This window comes from Stegastes partitus, unplaced genomic scaffold (assembly GCF_000690725.1).
Source record: "Stegastes partitus isolate 25-593 unplaced genomic scaffold, Stegastes_partitus-1.0.2 Scaffold268, whole genome shotgun sequence".
NCBI classification, from domain to species: domain Eukaryota; kingdom Metazoa; phylum Chordata; class Actinopteri; family Pomacentridae; genus Stegastes; species Stegastes partitus.
In genome coordinates, this window is record NW_007577999.1 from 163,888 (window position 1) to 180,027 (window position 16,140).

Sequence of the window (16,140 nt, forward strand, 5' to 3'; positions counted from 1 at the left end):
CGCAGCTCTTTGGGGATGCAGATGTGGTTCCTGCACATCCAGTCCGAGTCCAGGCAGCCCTCGGTGGGGGAACAGTTCTCCTCATCGGAGCCGGTGGGACACTGCTTTAGTCCATCGCAGCGGGCCGACGCGTCGACACAGCCAACAGAGTCCACGCAGGAAAACTGACCTGGTGGACAGTCAGTGGAGCCTGGAGCTGCCAGAGGGAAGAGAAGAGAACCGACATTTTAACTTCAGGCAAAGCACATGTACCTGATGTGATCTTCTCCACTTACTGGTGATTTCTGTTCTGTTCAGTATCTGTCCAACATTCACAGAGAAAATACCAACTATAGAATGATGAAGAAATTTGAAATAACAGGAGGAATACGGACCTGTGCAGCCCACTTCATCAGAGCCATCCAGACAGTCTCCTTGTCCGTCACACCTCCACACATCACGGATGCAGTTTCCATCATCACACTGCCACTGGCCCTGATGGCAGCCTGAGATTTGTCCTACAAGAAACAAAACTGAGTCTCAGAGAATATTTCGATCCGATTGACAGGCTGGAGGAATCTCTACATCAGACCAACAATAGGCCTCCATTTTTAGATCAAAGAACTTTACTTTTCCAGACCAGCTGCCTGGTACTTCATAAAAACCAGATGATGTAAACACATTACATTTTGTGTTCTGCACCATTTTGCTTGTAATTTATTTTCACTGCATGCTGGAGCGAGAGCTGAGGAACGTTTTTACAACCAGAGAGAGGTGTTTTTTAAATAAAGCTGCCAAGCGAACGAGACATTTCATTTCTCCACAAGCTGAGTGAGCAAAAAGACTTTCAAACCACGGCTCAGATTTGTGATTCATGGGTCCAGAATCAGAACTTTACGACCTGCATGTAGCTGCTATCCTTAACCCTTTAGTCCAACAAAGAAAACAACCCATGTGGTAGAGACAAAGAGGAGCAACAGAGGTGATGTTGAGGCAGCTCAGAAACTGAAAAGTGCAAACAGAAGTATTGGGGAAGCATGAGCGCTCACAGAGAAAGCTTACCTTCTAAAAATGTGACTTTATTTTACCTGCAATAGTACTTTAATACAGAAATAGGATTGTTTGCTCTTTTGAAAACCCACAACTGGTCTAATAATTGTAATTAGAAAACCTGTGTGTGAGTTTAAGCACAGCTAGAGTCCCATAAAGCTGGTGATCCTGAACATTCACCTTCTGAACACAAGTAAAAACCCAAACAAATCCTGGAAGCTTCAGGAAAAAGCAACTTGACTCGACTTTTAGGTTTTCTTCTGGACTTTTCAACAAACCCAAAAAGGGAAGTCCAGTTGTGTTTCTACTAAGGCTCAAAGGACTCTTACTACCCTTTTTTATTTATTTTTTGTTTAAAATCATAAGATCCGAGGAAAACATCCAAACTCGTCGTCAGAATCAAAACACACCAGATGAGTTAGGATTGTAAAACGTCGTTACCTTTGCAAAGTCTCAGATCTGCCAGAAAAATCAAACACATGAACAGGCCCAGGTCCATGTCGGCCCGCACGGCTCATCGAGACGAACAGTGTCAGCTGAGAGGAAACGTGTTATCAGCTCCTCCTGCTGCAGGTGTGCCGGCGCATGGGAGGCCTCTCAATCACAATGAAAAAATAATTAAAATAACATAAATAAACGTAAACACGATGCTATATATCTCAGTTACTTATGTTTTTGGTTTTTTTTAAATTGTATTTTAATTAATCTCATGTTTTTAAAGCGATATCTTTTTCCAAATAAACCGCATGTTGAAGGCGTGGCCAATAAAAAAAAAACTGTCCTATTGACGCCATTTCATTTAAGCGATGTTTGGGGTTTCCTCACAACATTATTATTATTATTATTATCTTACTTGCAAAATATCCACTTTATTCTGGAGGTCTGAACCTTTCAGTGAGGTGTAGCTCGCCGTCACAGCGTCCCTCTCGGGTCGGATGAGGCCGTGCGTAATTGGAGAGATTTTGTGATTTTTACGCATGACTTTACGCAGCAATAGCAGCAGCTCTGTTCCATTCGGGGACACTGTCGGGACCCACTCACATGCCTCACGTTTTGTTTCTAGTACACTTATTAAAGACATACTCATTTAAATCACAACGCAATATTCTGATCATGTCGTCTACTTGTTCGCCATAAAGTCGCCGATACATGCTTTGAGTCACCTTTTGACTTTTTTTTATTTTATTTTTTTTAAGTTTTCTTTTATGTGATTTTCTCACAATATAAAACTTTCAAAGAACAACGTTGCTTCAATAGCAGTTCCACCTTTCCTTTGTCATCAAAAGGATAAAAGCTTTGTACCAGTGCTCCTCTGACTCTTTGTTCTTCCCTTTGAGGTCAAGTGTGAAGTTTGTCCCATGATTGGGCGACCATCAGTGTGCTTTCATGTGAATGACTTCTCAGCTTTTCATGTCATGTAGTTCTGTTGTTTCATTAAATGCTTTCATGTAGATGTCCAACATTGTCCAGCTATTAAACTAAGCTAATGTTTGATTTATAATGTGAATACCCACTTATAAATGTGTTGCCATTGATCCAGTAATCACAGAATGCGTTTTATGTTTACAATAGATGTTAGAAGTCAGTTCAGCACATTTTGTTTATTTGTGTAATAATTTGATTTCGCTTATTAGACTCTAATATGATTAATAATTGCATTAAATGGGCAAATATCCTCTTGGCCAGCTAATTTTCTGAGTACAAAGTAGCTGTTTATTTTTAACAATTGACGGTTATTTTACAGATTTGAACAGTTCTGTTGAATTCAGGACAATAACTTGTAAAATCACAGAAATGTGTATTCAATTATATGTAACAGTAAAAAAGAATGTACGAGGAAAAAACTGTAAATAGTGGCACATCAGACATCGCTACTCATTTATTTGTTTTACAAAGTTTGCTATTTTTTTATGCTGTACAGTTTCCTTATTGTAGTTTTCTGTATGAAGTTTTCAGTCAACACATTTATACGTTTCTTCCTGATGAATACTGACCTGAACTTGCCTCCAGTTTTTCCATGAGTCCTCTAGCCTCCGCCCAGGATGACCTGAGCCCCACACTCACTGATTAACTCCCGTGTTGCCTCCTCGTTAATCATAGCGCAGCTCCTAATCTCCTTAACTGACATTATGGTCACAGCATCTTATCAAAGCGATCTCTCATATACAAAACAGCAGCAATCAGAGTGCTGGCTCCTCCAGTTGTCCCACCTCTGCCACTACAAAGTTGGTTTCGATACATAACGACAGTCGCTTTTAAGTCCGCCGGATCACAGACGCCATTCATCATCTGCAGCTTCACAGATCTAAAGGAGAGGCGGGGGCGTATAAATCCCAGTCTCATCATCTCGTCCGCTGCATTCGGATCTGCCCGTGGACACGACGACATCACACTTGGGAATAATGAAGGGACTATTCGTGGATTTGGTGCTTCTTCTCGTTCTGGTGGATTTGTTTCTGCGTCTTGACGCACAGCCGCCCCTCCAGATGCGTCCTGACGCACTGCTCCGAAGCACCGACGGTCGGTCCGGCGGCTCCAGAAACCCGGTGCTGCGGCACAAGGGCAGCAGGTTGCCCCTCTACATGATGCAGCTGTACCGGACCATGCTGGCCGAGAGCCGGGCCAGGACTTCGGCTGTGGACGCGAGCCAGACCGAGACCCAGGAGGACATCCCCGGGCTGCAAGACGCCGACTCTGTGACCAGCCTCGTAGCCAACAGTGAGTATAAAACAGATGAAATGCATGCGCACAAGAAATACACTGTTGTTTTGAAACATGGAGAAATTAGAATGAACTCACTCTGTTTTAAGTCATAAAAATGTCCTAAAAATGTAAAGAACTTTAAGTAAATGTCTTGAATGTCATAGAAAATCCATTTAACAACAAAAAACATTGTAGTTCTTTTGGTTTTCTTTGACACACACCAATGTCTTAGGATTTATTTTACTATCTTTCATATTTTACAAAGTGAAGTTACACGTGTGCAGCCTTCTCCTGCAGAACTCATGACTAATCCGGACACCTTTCCTCTTCTGTCTGTCAGGCTGCCAGCAGATTGGTAGAAGGTGGTCCATCACCTTTGACGTGTCCTCCGTGTCTGCAGGTGACCACGTCCAGCTGGCTGAACTTCGCATCCGCCTGCCCGCCTTCACAAATTCCTCCAGCGCCTCTGTGGATGTCTACCACTCCCCAAAACACCGCTGCCCCGGCTGCCCAGACAGCAGGCAGCTCCTGGGCCGCCTGAGGGTTCAGCCCAGCTCCATGGCGTCTTCCTCCTCCTGGAAAGTGTTCAACGTGACGCAGATGCTGAGTCGCTGGCTGCAGCAGGAACACAGGAGTGAGGGGGTGGAGGTGCAGGAGGATGAGGCGGAGGGAATCCAGCACCCTATAGCTGACAGGGTCATGATGGTGGTGTTCTCGAGGCAAAGCAGTCAGCGGATGCTCATCCGTGTGGCGGAGCATTCCAAGTATGTCAACTTGGAACGAGGGATGGCCGCCACCAGGAAGAGGAGCCAGAGGGAGAGGAGGCACCACCAGGCCAGACAGAGGCAGGCTAGGATGGCCGAGCAGGAGGGCCTTCCCTGCAGGAAGGTGGACATGTGGGTGGACTTTGAGAAGCTCGGCTGGAGGAAGTGGATCGTCTATCCCAAACACTACAACGCTTATCGCTGTGAAGGGAGCTGTCCTATGCCGGTGGACGAGACCTTCAGCCCCACCAACCACGCATACATGCAGGTAGGACTGAAGTGTGTCACCAAACATGTCAAACCGTTTATACCTATCAATATTTGAAGACGTGTTCTAATCAACAGTTTTCTTTTTGTCTCTCCAGAGCCTGTTGGAGCTTTACCACCCGGACAAGGTGCCGTGTGTGTCCTGTGTGCCGACACAACTGTCGCCGATTTCCATGCTGTACTTCGAGGAGGGGAAGATGGTGATGAGGCATCACGAGAACATGCTGGTGGAGGAGTGTGGCTGCCAATGAGGGAACAACCTGCAAGCCTCTTAAAAAGGCTGGGACATGTCTGGACTGAAGCCCCTGAGCCATACAGGCCCTGCTGAGCAGCCACAGATCAAAGCTGCACAGGAACCAAGTGGATGTTTGTCCACAGGCACTTTAAAGACACTGAGACAGAAGCTGCTGCTGCTGTGAGGCCGGATATGAAACTCAGGGACTCAGGTACACTGCTCACTAAAGTATGAATGTTATAAATTATTGGTACCTTTTCTATGGTTCAGCCTTTTAATGTTAAAAAGAACTCAGGAAGCACAGCGTGGTCACTGACTGGATCACTAACAGACACCAGAACGTTCATGTTTTCATGCTTCAATTCAAAATGACACTGAAAAGACAAAACATCAGAGAGGTGGAAGCGCTTTAACTTTATGGAGAAGTTTGGGTCACATCGACCCGTTTGTTTGTTTTAATAAATTATTTATCTTGAACAAAGCGTTGGTTGGTTTTTACTGCAAGTATTTATGAGTTGAAAATAAAACTTTTTACAGTTAAAAAGGACTCAAGTCACTGTTATTTATAAGGCCGTTTTAAAACAAAAGTCCCTTTTAACAGAGTAATAAGACTGGTGGTAAGCATTTACTTAAAAAGTTTAAATATTAAGGTTAAGACCCTATTATTTAGAAAATAAATGTACTTATATAAATGCTACAGGTAAGACCTCACATTTTTATATAAAATTTAAATGGTTAAGACCCTACAATATTATATAAAATACAACGTTAGCAGTCTAGTTTAAATATTAAGGTTAAGACTATACAATAATATATATACTAAATTTACCAGAGTATTTTAACATTCAGGTGAACACCCTTCAATAACACATATTACATAAATACACCTGACTAATTTAAATAATAAGGTTAAACCCCTACAATATTATAATCAATACAGAATGACCAAACTAACTTAAATATTAACGTTAAGACTCCATAATGTTATTTATTACACCAATTTACACAACTGTTGTAAATATTAAAGTTAAAACCTCACAATATTATTTATCATACAAATCCAAGGTTAAGACCCCACAATAATATAACTTAAATATAAATAACCTACAATATTCTACACTTTGTTTTTTTGTGACTAGTTTAAAAGCTTAAGTTGATAACCTACCAAATATTACACAGAAAAGGAATAAACTCCAGCAGAACCAGAACCAGGGAGCGAGGACGGACATCTGCCTAAACCTGTCCTGGGTGAGGAAAAAGGAGAGAAAAAAGCAAAAGCAAAGACAAACAGACATCAAACATCTAAACTGGGAACTTGATTAGTTTAAAAAATGAAGAACACAAGTGAAATGAATAAATCATAACTGCATTCCATTTAGCTGTTCAGGGTCAAGGCCCTGCTGTTGTCACTGCAGGCTCACTGTCAAAGTGTTCCAGAAAAGCTAAATGGGACGCAGCCACTGTCAACGACGTTGGTATTTTTTAAAATTATCTTAAACTTGCTTTTCTCCTGTTAAACCTGTTCAAATATGGCTTAAACATGAAAGCCTGTTGTTTTCAGACATTTAAAATTTGTAAAACTATCCCCGAAGTGCTTTCACATTACATATTTGTTTTACGTAACGGCCGGTTAGCTGCTGCTTTGCTAAGCTAGCTCTACATTCCCCCTCAAGTCTACGGTGTGTATTCACATATTTTAGCGGCTTCTTCAACTTTTATGCCTTCAAACCTTACTATTCGGCTTCACATACTTCGGTTTTCTGCAAATAAACCCCCTTTAAACCCCTCCTTGCAGCTGCTTTAGCTTTAGCGGACCGGCTAATAGTAGCTAGCTGGTGAAGACAGTGGAGCATTTAGCAGCTAATGTCCCGGATGTATCCCTTATTAGTTAATAGAGATTAAAAGTACAGCTAGAAGTAGAGTGAAAATAGTACTTACGTTCATCAAATGGCCAGAAAAACGACTGACAACATGACTCCATGTGTCTTTGTGTGTATTCACCGACAGTTTGCCAATAAATTAACTTTATCAAGAATATTTCAGTGATGAAGTCGGTGTTTACAGCGTGTGTCTGCTGCCACCCAGCGGCCACAGTCTGTTACTGCAGGTTTGAATTCTTCACATACACACCAGTGTCTTTACAAAAACAATTAAATAAAAAAGGACTCCACAAAAAGAAATAAAATGAGTCAAGTCACATAAAATATTGGTTATTTATTTTTAACAAAAACTTTGACGTGTTTGTCCAACATGTCACAGATAATAATAAAGTCGAATGCCCTCAAAGTGAAGAAACAGTGTCGAGTACAGCATTTTAACACGTTAGGCATTATAAAAACATCCTGGGTTCAGAAAAAATCTGAAAGCAGATCAAACAAATGAGGCTTCTCATTTTAAGAGATTCTTTTTTTTTTTTTTTTTAAATCCTAGTAAACAAAAACTAAGAACATATTTTGCATCCTGACAGCTGCCTCTCTTCAGATGTCCATTTCAAACTGGTCATCTTCCCCTGCAACAGAAAAAAAACGTGCAGTTAAATACAAGAAAATAGACAATTACAGAAGCACAGCAGTTCCTCCCTGTTGCACATTTTAACCTGATGTCTACCTGTGCTCTCGCTGTGGTCGTTGTTCTTGCTGGGTGTCTGTTCGGACTGGGTCGTGCTGCTGGGGGAGTCGGGTTTGAGCGGCCTGGTGACTCCTGGGATGTCCGGCAGGTTGGGAGGCGTACGAGTCAGGGGAGACGTCCGACACTGCAGGAGGAACTTCCTGTCGTAGATGATTCTGGTGCCTGCAGGAGGCAGCAGCGAAGGAAAACCAAACCCTTCGTCAACATTTTGCAATTCCACACGTCACACTGTGCAATGACATTTTAAGAAATCAATGTTACAGTTGTGATCATATATCATACATATTGGGCGGCACAGTGGTTCAATGGCAAGAAGGTTGTGGGTCAGAGCACGCTGATGAGTCTTCCTGTGTGGAGTTTGTTCTTCCTGGGCCTGGATGGGTGTCGTCTGGGGGCTCCGGCTTCCTCCCACAGTCCAACAACGTGCATGATAGATTAACTGATCCATCCATCATCTCTACACCTTAATCCTCACTGGGGTCATGGGGGGCTGGAGTCTATCCCAGCTGACTCAGGGTGAAGGCAGGTTCACCTGGACAGGTAACCAGTCTATCACAGGGCTACACTTAGAGACAGACAACCAAGCACACTCACATTCACACCTACGGACAATTTACAATCACCAATTAACCTCAGCATGTTTCTGGACTGTGGGAGGAAGCCGGAGAACCCGGAGAGAACCCACGCTGCACGGGGAGAACATGGAGACTCCACGCAGAAAGACCACAGTCGTCCTACCATATGGGCCATGTTTAGAATACAATAAATCACATTTCCCCAGTTTAGTCGTGTGTTATATTTCTACACGGATAAAGTAATATAAAATAAATCTGGTAGACTTTACATTAGAGGTGCTATAAGGGTGCTTCTGGGCCCAACTCCCTTTCTGGGGCATTTAGAAAACTCTTCTATCACTGTGCACAAAAACACAAATGTCTGAAGCCAGATTTCCGGCCCGTGTGCTGCGACTCCAGGACAAAGTTCACATCATTCATCTGCCTCTAAAGCGAGTCTCTTGTCCTGTAGATGAACTCCAACTCCCCCGTCTTGGGCTGCAGCTGGCAGCCTTAGTCAGCTATCTCCTCATGCTCTGACTTTATGGCTTCATCTGCGGTGAGCTTGGCACAGCGGGACATGAATCAGTTCTCCACCTGCTGCAGGTTCTGGTCGAAGCGGAACAAGAACTGCAGCCCAGAGCGGTGGAGCTGGAGTCTGTCCACAGGATGAGACTCGCTGGAGAGGCAGCCGAGTGACACCAAAACTACAGAAGTGCCACAAAAGTAACTCGGTCAGCCTGCAGGGAGAGAAATACTTACACATATTACATTTAAATATCTGGATTTATTTCAAACTACAAGTAGAAAATAACACAAATCTGCCAACTTTGATGATGAAAACAGGATTTAAAAAGCTGCTTCTAACCTCAACTTGTATCGTAATAAAACATCTGCTCGACGTGGGTGAAGTAAGATAAAGTATTTAGTATTCACAGCATTCTGCAGACGTTCTTCTCTCTGTTTGTCCACCATACTGTGTCCATACGTGACCACTAACCCAGTTTTCCCGTCGCCCGTATCGGTGACGTTAACGCACCTCCAGCGACCCAGTTCTGTTTTTTATCTGTTCAAACACCTGCTGATGTCACAGGACACGCTATCAGCTACAACGGACATGTGCGTCTGCGTCCACTTTCTCACCACCAACATTTTCTTTGCTTTTGTCGCCATGCCGGCCGTTTCCCAAGGCCCCAGCTCGTCAGCGTTCGCGGGTCAAACGGGTCAAACGAGTCGTTGATGACTAACAGCACAGATGAACTCATGTCGACTGCATAAATAACTTTAAGAATTTTCTGGTTTCAAGTTGAACATTTCCTCCCCTTAATTACTGTTTATTTATGGAGTTTTATTGTCAAAAATTAAAACAGGGGCTTCAGTTTTGAAACACTGAGCAACTTTCTGTCCATCCACAGAAGAAATGCTGCGTTTTTACTGTATGAATCTTTAGTGTTTAGCTTTATTAGAACTAGTTTGACCAACATCCAGTCAACATGTTGCTGCTCCTCAACAACAGCCTGCTGTAATAACGCCGCTATAAATAGACGTGACCGACTCCGGTCCTGCATTTGAACTGACAGTCATTGACTGTGTGAGCAAGCAACAGCAACTCGCTGCCCCGAGTCATGATAACGACACTGAATCTACTGTTCACAGCCGAGTCCGAACCAGATTAAAAGTTTCTGCAGCAGGAACAGAGCGTCTGCCATCGTTTCAGGACGTCACAGTCTGGCAGTTAGAATGAGATGAAAAGATTTAGTTTGAGTTCTAATCATGTCTGACTTCTTCACTGGTATAAATGTTAAAAGAAAAATGCATCAAGAGGATCCAATGGATGCATGTGTGGAAATGAAGCCGTGTGTGGTTAAAGGGAGGCACATGGAGAAAACAGCTGATGGGTTCTGGTGGTCTTGAGCCTCCAGGAAACCCTGTCAAACATTAACAGGACAGCAGAGAGGACAAGAGCTCCAGCTTTGGACTTTTCTTTAGGATTAACTGCTCGGATGTCGCCAACATCTGGTCTGAAAGCTGAGAAATGACACGTCAGAATCTAGTCCTGGATGATTTGGTGACACTAGAAGTCACTGATGGTAAAAACAAGGCAGGTTAATAACGCAGGTAGCAGATTTATATTTAAAATAATATTAATTTATTCAGTTAAATGTTTAGTTTAAAGGCAGCAGAGATGTGTGATGAGGCTGAGCAGCATTTAAAGTTAAATATGAGTCAAATATTAGGATCATAACAACATCTCTGGCTCTAATCTCATCAACACGTTGTTCATGGTTCCCATTTAAATCTGTTATTTCTCATCTTACACACCATTTTCCTCACATGATATAATTTCTAATCAGACAAACAGACAATATGTGTTTAATTTCCACCTGATCCTGCTCGTTATTACCTCCCGGCGTGGTGCTGAACAGAGTCCCCCCGGGGGTCGTGGAGTAGTCCTGGGGCATGTGAGCCGCATCGTGGATGGCGACCCTCCGGACGGCTGGGATGTCCCGGCTCCTGGTGGCCTGTCCTCCCGCTGACATCGCTCTCAAACACCGCGTCGGCTCTTCGGTGCTTCGGTAACGGCTGCTCGTAGCGGCGCTGGCGGTGGTGAGGAGGTTATAAAGCTGCAGCAGGTACCTGGTGCCTCCACGTGGTCTGAGCAGACCCAAAACAACCCGGGACTTCCGACAAAACATCACGTGGAGCGGCGGCCTGTGATTGGCTGAGAGCGGGGGGCGTCACAGGCGGTGGAAGTTGTAGTTTTCTGGGGTCAAACTCAGGCGGCCTGATAATTAAACAGTCTGAATAAAACTGGACAATAAATCCAGAGTGGACAAATTATACAAGACATGCTTCATGTGAACAAATATAATAAAATGGATAAACATCAATAAACCAAATGTTTAAAACCAGAAACAGTTTGTACACAGACCAAGAATCTGACTCTTTGCTTTCAGCAGGTTAACCAACAGTTAATCAACTTCACAAAATCAAAAGCAAACACAGAAGTATTCGCATGATCAATGATCTATTTTACAGGTATTTTCCTGAACTTCCCTGTAAAGGAACTGATAGTCGACTGGAAACTAAAGACTGTGTAATAAATGTATTATAGTAGTTTCAAGAGCAATAACTGTTCAAACATGAGGGAAACTCTGAGAATCATGAGTTTAAATGATTAGTCAGAAAACAAAAGAATTATGTGCAGCTATTTTGACAAACTATAATTCATTTAAGATTAATCAAACATATCCAGCTGACCTGTGTATAAACGTCTAAATCACATTTTTTCCTCCCTTTACTTCCTGTGTCTTATTTATATGACAGGTAATGACATAGTGTTAGGTTTTGGATAAAACAAGCAAATTGCACGTTTTGTCGTCCCAACAATAAATCAATTAATCAAGAAAGTAGCTAACAGGTTAGCAGGGGATTAGGTTGCTGCTCGATTTAAAGTTATCGTTAGTGTCATTTGGCCATTCCCTGCATTGACTAAAACATCATAAAGAAGCCGCATTCATCTGGTCCATGCACTGGTAACAAAGTCTCAATAATTATTAAGACAAAACTGTAATTTAACTTTAACTGAAATCTCCTCATAAATGCCTGAACCTACAAATTAAAGCATTACTCAACAAATATACCACATTAATTCAGATTTACAGTCGACTTCACGGCAGTCCAGGACGGAACATTCTGGTGCAGACGTGAAACTTCACCACGACAACGACACACAGCGTTTTTATGTCACATCTTTGTTTATTAATTCTTGTAAATGGTTTGAGCTGGTGTACAGGGTAAGATGATCTATACATATCTTCATGTCAGAACGACTCTGATTGAAAGGCTTGTATACATATTCACGTTTGTTTATCCTCTCTCCGGGACAATACAAAAGAAAAGAAAACAAGTGGTCATAGCTACAAAGCCTCTACATTCCCCATGATGTGGGCGTTGGCCTAGTCTAGATAATGCTTAAAGAACATCCATAACAACTCTATGAGGGTGCATAGCATTCTAATTAAATATATTTTGTCATATATTTATACATATATTTTCATAAAAACATCTTTTTTGTGCATGTGCGCAGTTGCATTCCTTAGGATAGAGTAATATGATATTGCGTTTACATTGTCATGTATCCATTCTAAAGGAGTATAGGTGATCTCTAGTCTTTGCAACAGGTAAAATTTTACAATACTCTTTTTTTTTTTTCTCTTTTTTTTTTAAATACATCGTCGTAGGTTACACGTCCTCTCAAGTCAAATGCTCTCCTCTACCCTCTGGTCCGACGAGGTTTTTAGAACCGAGCATCGTCGTCGTCACACACTCGCACTCACACGCTGAACACACAAACAGGGTGGAGGTGAATCCATCAGAGTGCACGGGGTCGCCGACTGGTTCAGTCCAGACAGGAAAAGGTCAACTCAGAGCGGAAACAGGTTTACGTAAAGCTACATCGACTCACTTGGTGGAGTGTCGTTTTTTTAAAAATTTCTCCACGTCTGGTCGTTTAACTGTAAGATAAACGAGGAAAAACCACTAAAGTCAAAGTTATGATCCTTAAGATTTTAGTTCTTGGGTGACAACTCTCCCAACGATACCCAGAAACCTACATCACACTTTTATTTGGCAACAGAAAGCTGAATGTTTGGTGTCCCTGTCTTGTTGCATTGCAGGTAAACTGCACCGCCTGCATGATGTGTTTAAAGCTCAGCCCAACAGACAGACTCAGGACTGACGTGCATGCATCCATCTGCACCACACGACACGTTTCCTTTTCTTCATGCTACATAATTTAAATCTCCACCACGACGACACACAGAGACACGACTACAGAATGCAGATCTATGCGACGGCTACATGGCTGACCGGAAATAGAAATAAACGATGTAAATCTTAAGGATTATAACTTCAACTAAGGAGTGCATTTTCTTGAAAATGCCTAAATCCAACCTCCTTCTTGTGCTGATACAGTACAGTCCTTCAAATCGTAATGACGGTGAGTTACTTCACTGATTGTGGGAGTCACTGCCCTGCTGAGTAAATACAGACAGTGGGCATCTTGTTTCTCCTCTGGTGGGCTCAGATTGAACAGGTGATCTGATAGGATTAAAAAGAAATAAAACCCCTACATGAATTAACTGAACTGGTCTGGACTTGTTTACGCTTCACCCGGTTCCTTCTGGTGAACCGGCGTTATTAAAAACAAAGAGAGGAGGCTGCAGGAGACTCTGTGTCCTTTTTTGGTCTCAATCAAACCCACACATGCACCCATTCTCACAAACACACCTGCACACAAACCACCAAAAAAAACCAAACCCCAAAACAAATCCCACCCCGAATGGCCCCCAAAGTCTGAAGCACTCACTTCGCGTACACCACACTCGTCGTCGAGAGGAGGACTCGGAACTTAAAGACGAAAAACGTTTTGTTTCTGACAGAGCAGAACTGAAAACCTGAGTGGAGTAACAGTGGAAAACGTGATATGTAGAAAACATGTGCTATATATCTGGATGGGCTTCTCATGCGCGGGCCGGGCATGGGAAGTATGTGCATTGGTGTGATGCGTAACTAAAGTGTTCGTCCACTCACTCGGTGTCTCAGTCATTCAGGCTACAGTAGCATTTACAGTACTTATGGGATCAATGGTGAGATGTGTGCTACTATGAGATAACCCCTTCATAGTGCTGCCGTCAGGTTTCTGCATAAAGAGATGAGCGGTGGGTGACTTACAGCGACGCCAACACCAACAACTTAAAACTACTCAGAAGTAAAGTGGAGTTCAGTGGATCCCACCTTCACGGCAGCAGCGAACTCCTTAACAGGTATCAGAGAAATAAATGAACGTATCCTGGTTTATAATTTTGCTACGTTAAGTGCTGAAACACAAACAACCCTCTCAGGCCTCCACAGTCCCACACTGCTACAGCATCTGAGTCATCTGATCCTGCGTCACAATGTCCTTTCTGACTCATTCACTTCAAGGTCGACGGAGCCGGTCGGATACAGCCGCACTGCCAAACGCTGCTCGTCCAGATGGAGGTCCACGGAGGAGTTCGGTCGTCTTTCCTGTTCAGATCCTCAGACACCTGGCTTCCACGTCTCGGTAGGAATTATTGCTGTGGCAAACTGTCTGACACTCCGACCAGGCGAGAAATATGTGTGTGTGTGTTGTCTGGATGTGTGTGTTAATGTGTATGTGTGTGTGTGTGATTTCTACGAGTGTGTGTCTTGACAGTTCACGAGTCTGGGGTCAGTGTTGATAAGACAATCACAGTGCTACCTGTCTGTCCTCGCCGCACACTTCCTTCGATGCGACTTTACATTTCATCAGATCCTCTACGGTTCCTCCACTTCATTCACTGTTCCAAGTGAACGACCCGAAACTCAGACAGTGAGGTGCTCCTCCAGCCGTTTGCAAGCAGATAGAAGAGAGAGCACGAAAAGATTCCAACAACAAAAAAAAAAAGGTAGTGATCACTGGATGGAGGGCCTACGATCGGATGCTGATGAGAGAGGCCGGTGATGTTACTGCATATGGACGGAGGCTACTGATAGAGGTCGTGGATCGAGGTGACGCACGCTACTGGGAAAAAAAAACGATGGAAGAACGTAGAAAAGGTCACAAGAGAGGAAAAAGTCAAGCTTTGCGTTGCAGAGCTGCTGCACAATGCAATCGAGCGATCAACCTTATTTCCAAAGAAAACATTCCCGTCGTCTGAAGACACGTTTCCCCTGAAACCACGAGGAGCGATAGAGGCTCAGCTCTCTACCGACGCCAAACAAAGCTGAGAACCAAACGTGGACGGGTTCCAAAGAAACAGGCCGACAAGAAGCGAGCTTCGTCCACAAAGGAGAGAAAACAAATAAAAAGACGTAGGCACACGCAGACGAGAACTCACGAGCAGTGGAGCACAGCGGCTTTCTCATTCCAGCGCTGAGCACGCCGTGACATCACAGGGACAACAAGCCAATCATGGGGCAGGGCTCAGCGCCAAGCCAGAAGCAAGAAACACATGCGGAAGAGAAGAATACACGCACACATACGCACACATACACACACCGACACATGTCCACGTAGCATAGAGTGCATATATCACATTGAGATAACAGGGAAAGGGTCCAGTGACAGAAGCGTCGGGAGGCTCAGCAGAGGCTTAGCTGTGTACAGAACCATCCATTGAGGGACTTTTTTTGGCTGCAGTGTTATTGGACTCAACTCGCTGACACAAACCAGTCCAGTCGGGGAGAGAAAGGTCCTTAGAAAGGCCTGCGGCCCCGGCGTGGGCCAGCCCCGTACCTTGTACCCCTTCAGTTTGTAGATAATGACAGTTCAAAAGGTCAAAGGGCATGCACCAGCAGTCATCATGCGATTACAGTTCACAGGAAGCACTTTGTTGCTTTTTTCTTAGTTGTTTTACTAACATTTATGTTTTTTATAAAAAGAAAAGAATCGTCATGCCTTAGTCTAGTTGATATTTTTCTTTACAAAGATTATAAAACTACAAGTTGAACTCTTTTTTTTTTTTTTCTCCTCTTCTTTTGTTTCGTGGTGCTCCATGGTCACAGGTTGAGGATGATTCTGTTTGTCATCTGATAGTTTGCACATCTTTGTCCTGGTCTTTCTCCGCTCCCTGCTCATTTTCCTCTGCGGTCCGGTCGTGTTTTTGTGGAGGATGATTTGGCAGTGGCTTTCCGGTCCTAGAAAACAGAGACAGACACCTTTAACACACAAAGCATGGACAGAATCACTCCGGCCTTCCACAAAATTATAATCAAGTTTCATCTTATGATGCATCTAAGGTGCTCATTGTGAACATCAGTGAAACAGAACAGCACGTCAGTGACTACTTGGCTCTAATAAAGTCCAACAGTGTGCCATACAGGCATCTATCCAAGCACTGGGATGCACAAGTGCTTGTAGTTTGTCCCGTACCTGGAGGACTGGGTAGTATTG

General features: G+C 43.4%; 2 protein-coding genes across 2 annotated transcripts; one reads left to right on the forward strand and one right to left on the reverse strand.

Moving 5' to 3' along the window:
- The first annotated feature begins 3,431 nt into the window (after nucleotides 1-3,431).
- Nucleotides 3,432-5,014, forward strand: LOC103357703 (nodal homolog 2-A-like). The gene is made up of 3 exons (XM_008282368.1): nucleotides 3,432-3,747; nucleotides 4,073-4,764; nucleotides 4,862-5,014. The coding sequence occupies exons 1-3, from the start codon at nucleotides 3,432-3,434 to the stop codon at nucleotides 5,012-5,014; spliced, it is 1,161 nt and encodes a 386-aa protein (XP_008280590.1).
- Nucleotides 5,015-7,192: 2,178 nt separating this feature from the next.
- On the reverse strand, nucleotides 7,193-10,862 carry LOC103357692 (eukaryotic translation initiation factor 4E-binding protein 1-like). The gene is made up of 3 exons (XM_008282359.1): nucleotides 10,585-10,862; nucleotides 7,606-7,788; nucleotides 7,193-7,507 (listed from the first exon to the last, which is right to left on the reverse strand). Exons 1-3 carry the CDS (start codon nucleotides 10,718-10,720, stop codon nucleotides 7,476-7,478), a joined length of 351 nt encoding a protein of 116 aa, XP_008280581.1. The 5' UTR covers nucleotides 10,721-10,862; the 3' UTR covers nucleotides 7,193-7,475.
- Between the last annotated feature and the right edge of the window lie 5,278 nt (nucleotides 10,863-16,140).

Bases quoted from the DNA above. Each gene is read 5' to 3' on its own strand.
- LOC103357703 (XM_008282368.1), top strand. From the start codon at position 3,432: ATGAAGGGACTATTCGTGGATTTGGTGCTTCTTCTCGTTCTGGTGGAT. The intron at 3,748-4,072 runs GTGAGTATAAAA...TCTGTCTGTCAG, and splicing joins GACCAGCCTCGTAGCCAACA to GCTGCCAGCAGATTGGTAGA. The intron at 4,765-4,861 runs GTAGGACTGAAG...TTGTCTCTCCAG, and splicing joins CCAACCACGCATACATGCAG to AGCCTGTTGGAGCTTTACCA.
- LOC103357692 (XM_008282359.1), bottom strand. From the start codon at position 10,720: ATGTCAGCGGGAGGACAGGCCACCAGGAGCCGGGACATCCCAGCCGTC. The intron at 7,789-10,584 runs GTAATAACGAGC...TGCCTCCTGCAG, and splicing joins GTTCAGCACCACGCCGGGAG to GCACCAGAATCATCTACGAC. The intron at 7,508-7,605 runs GTAGACATCAGG...TTTCTGTTGCAG, and splicing joins CGACCACAGCGAGAGCACAG to GGGAAGATGACCAGTTTGAA.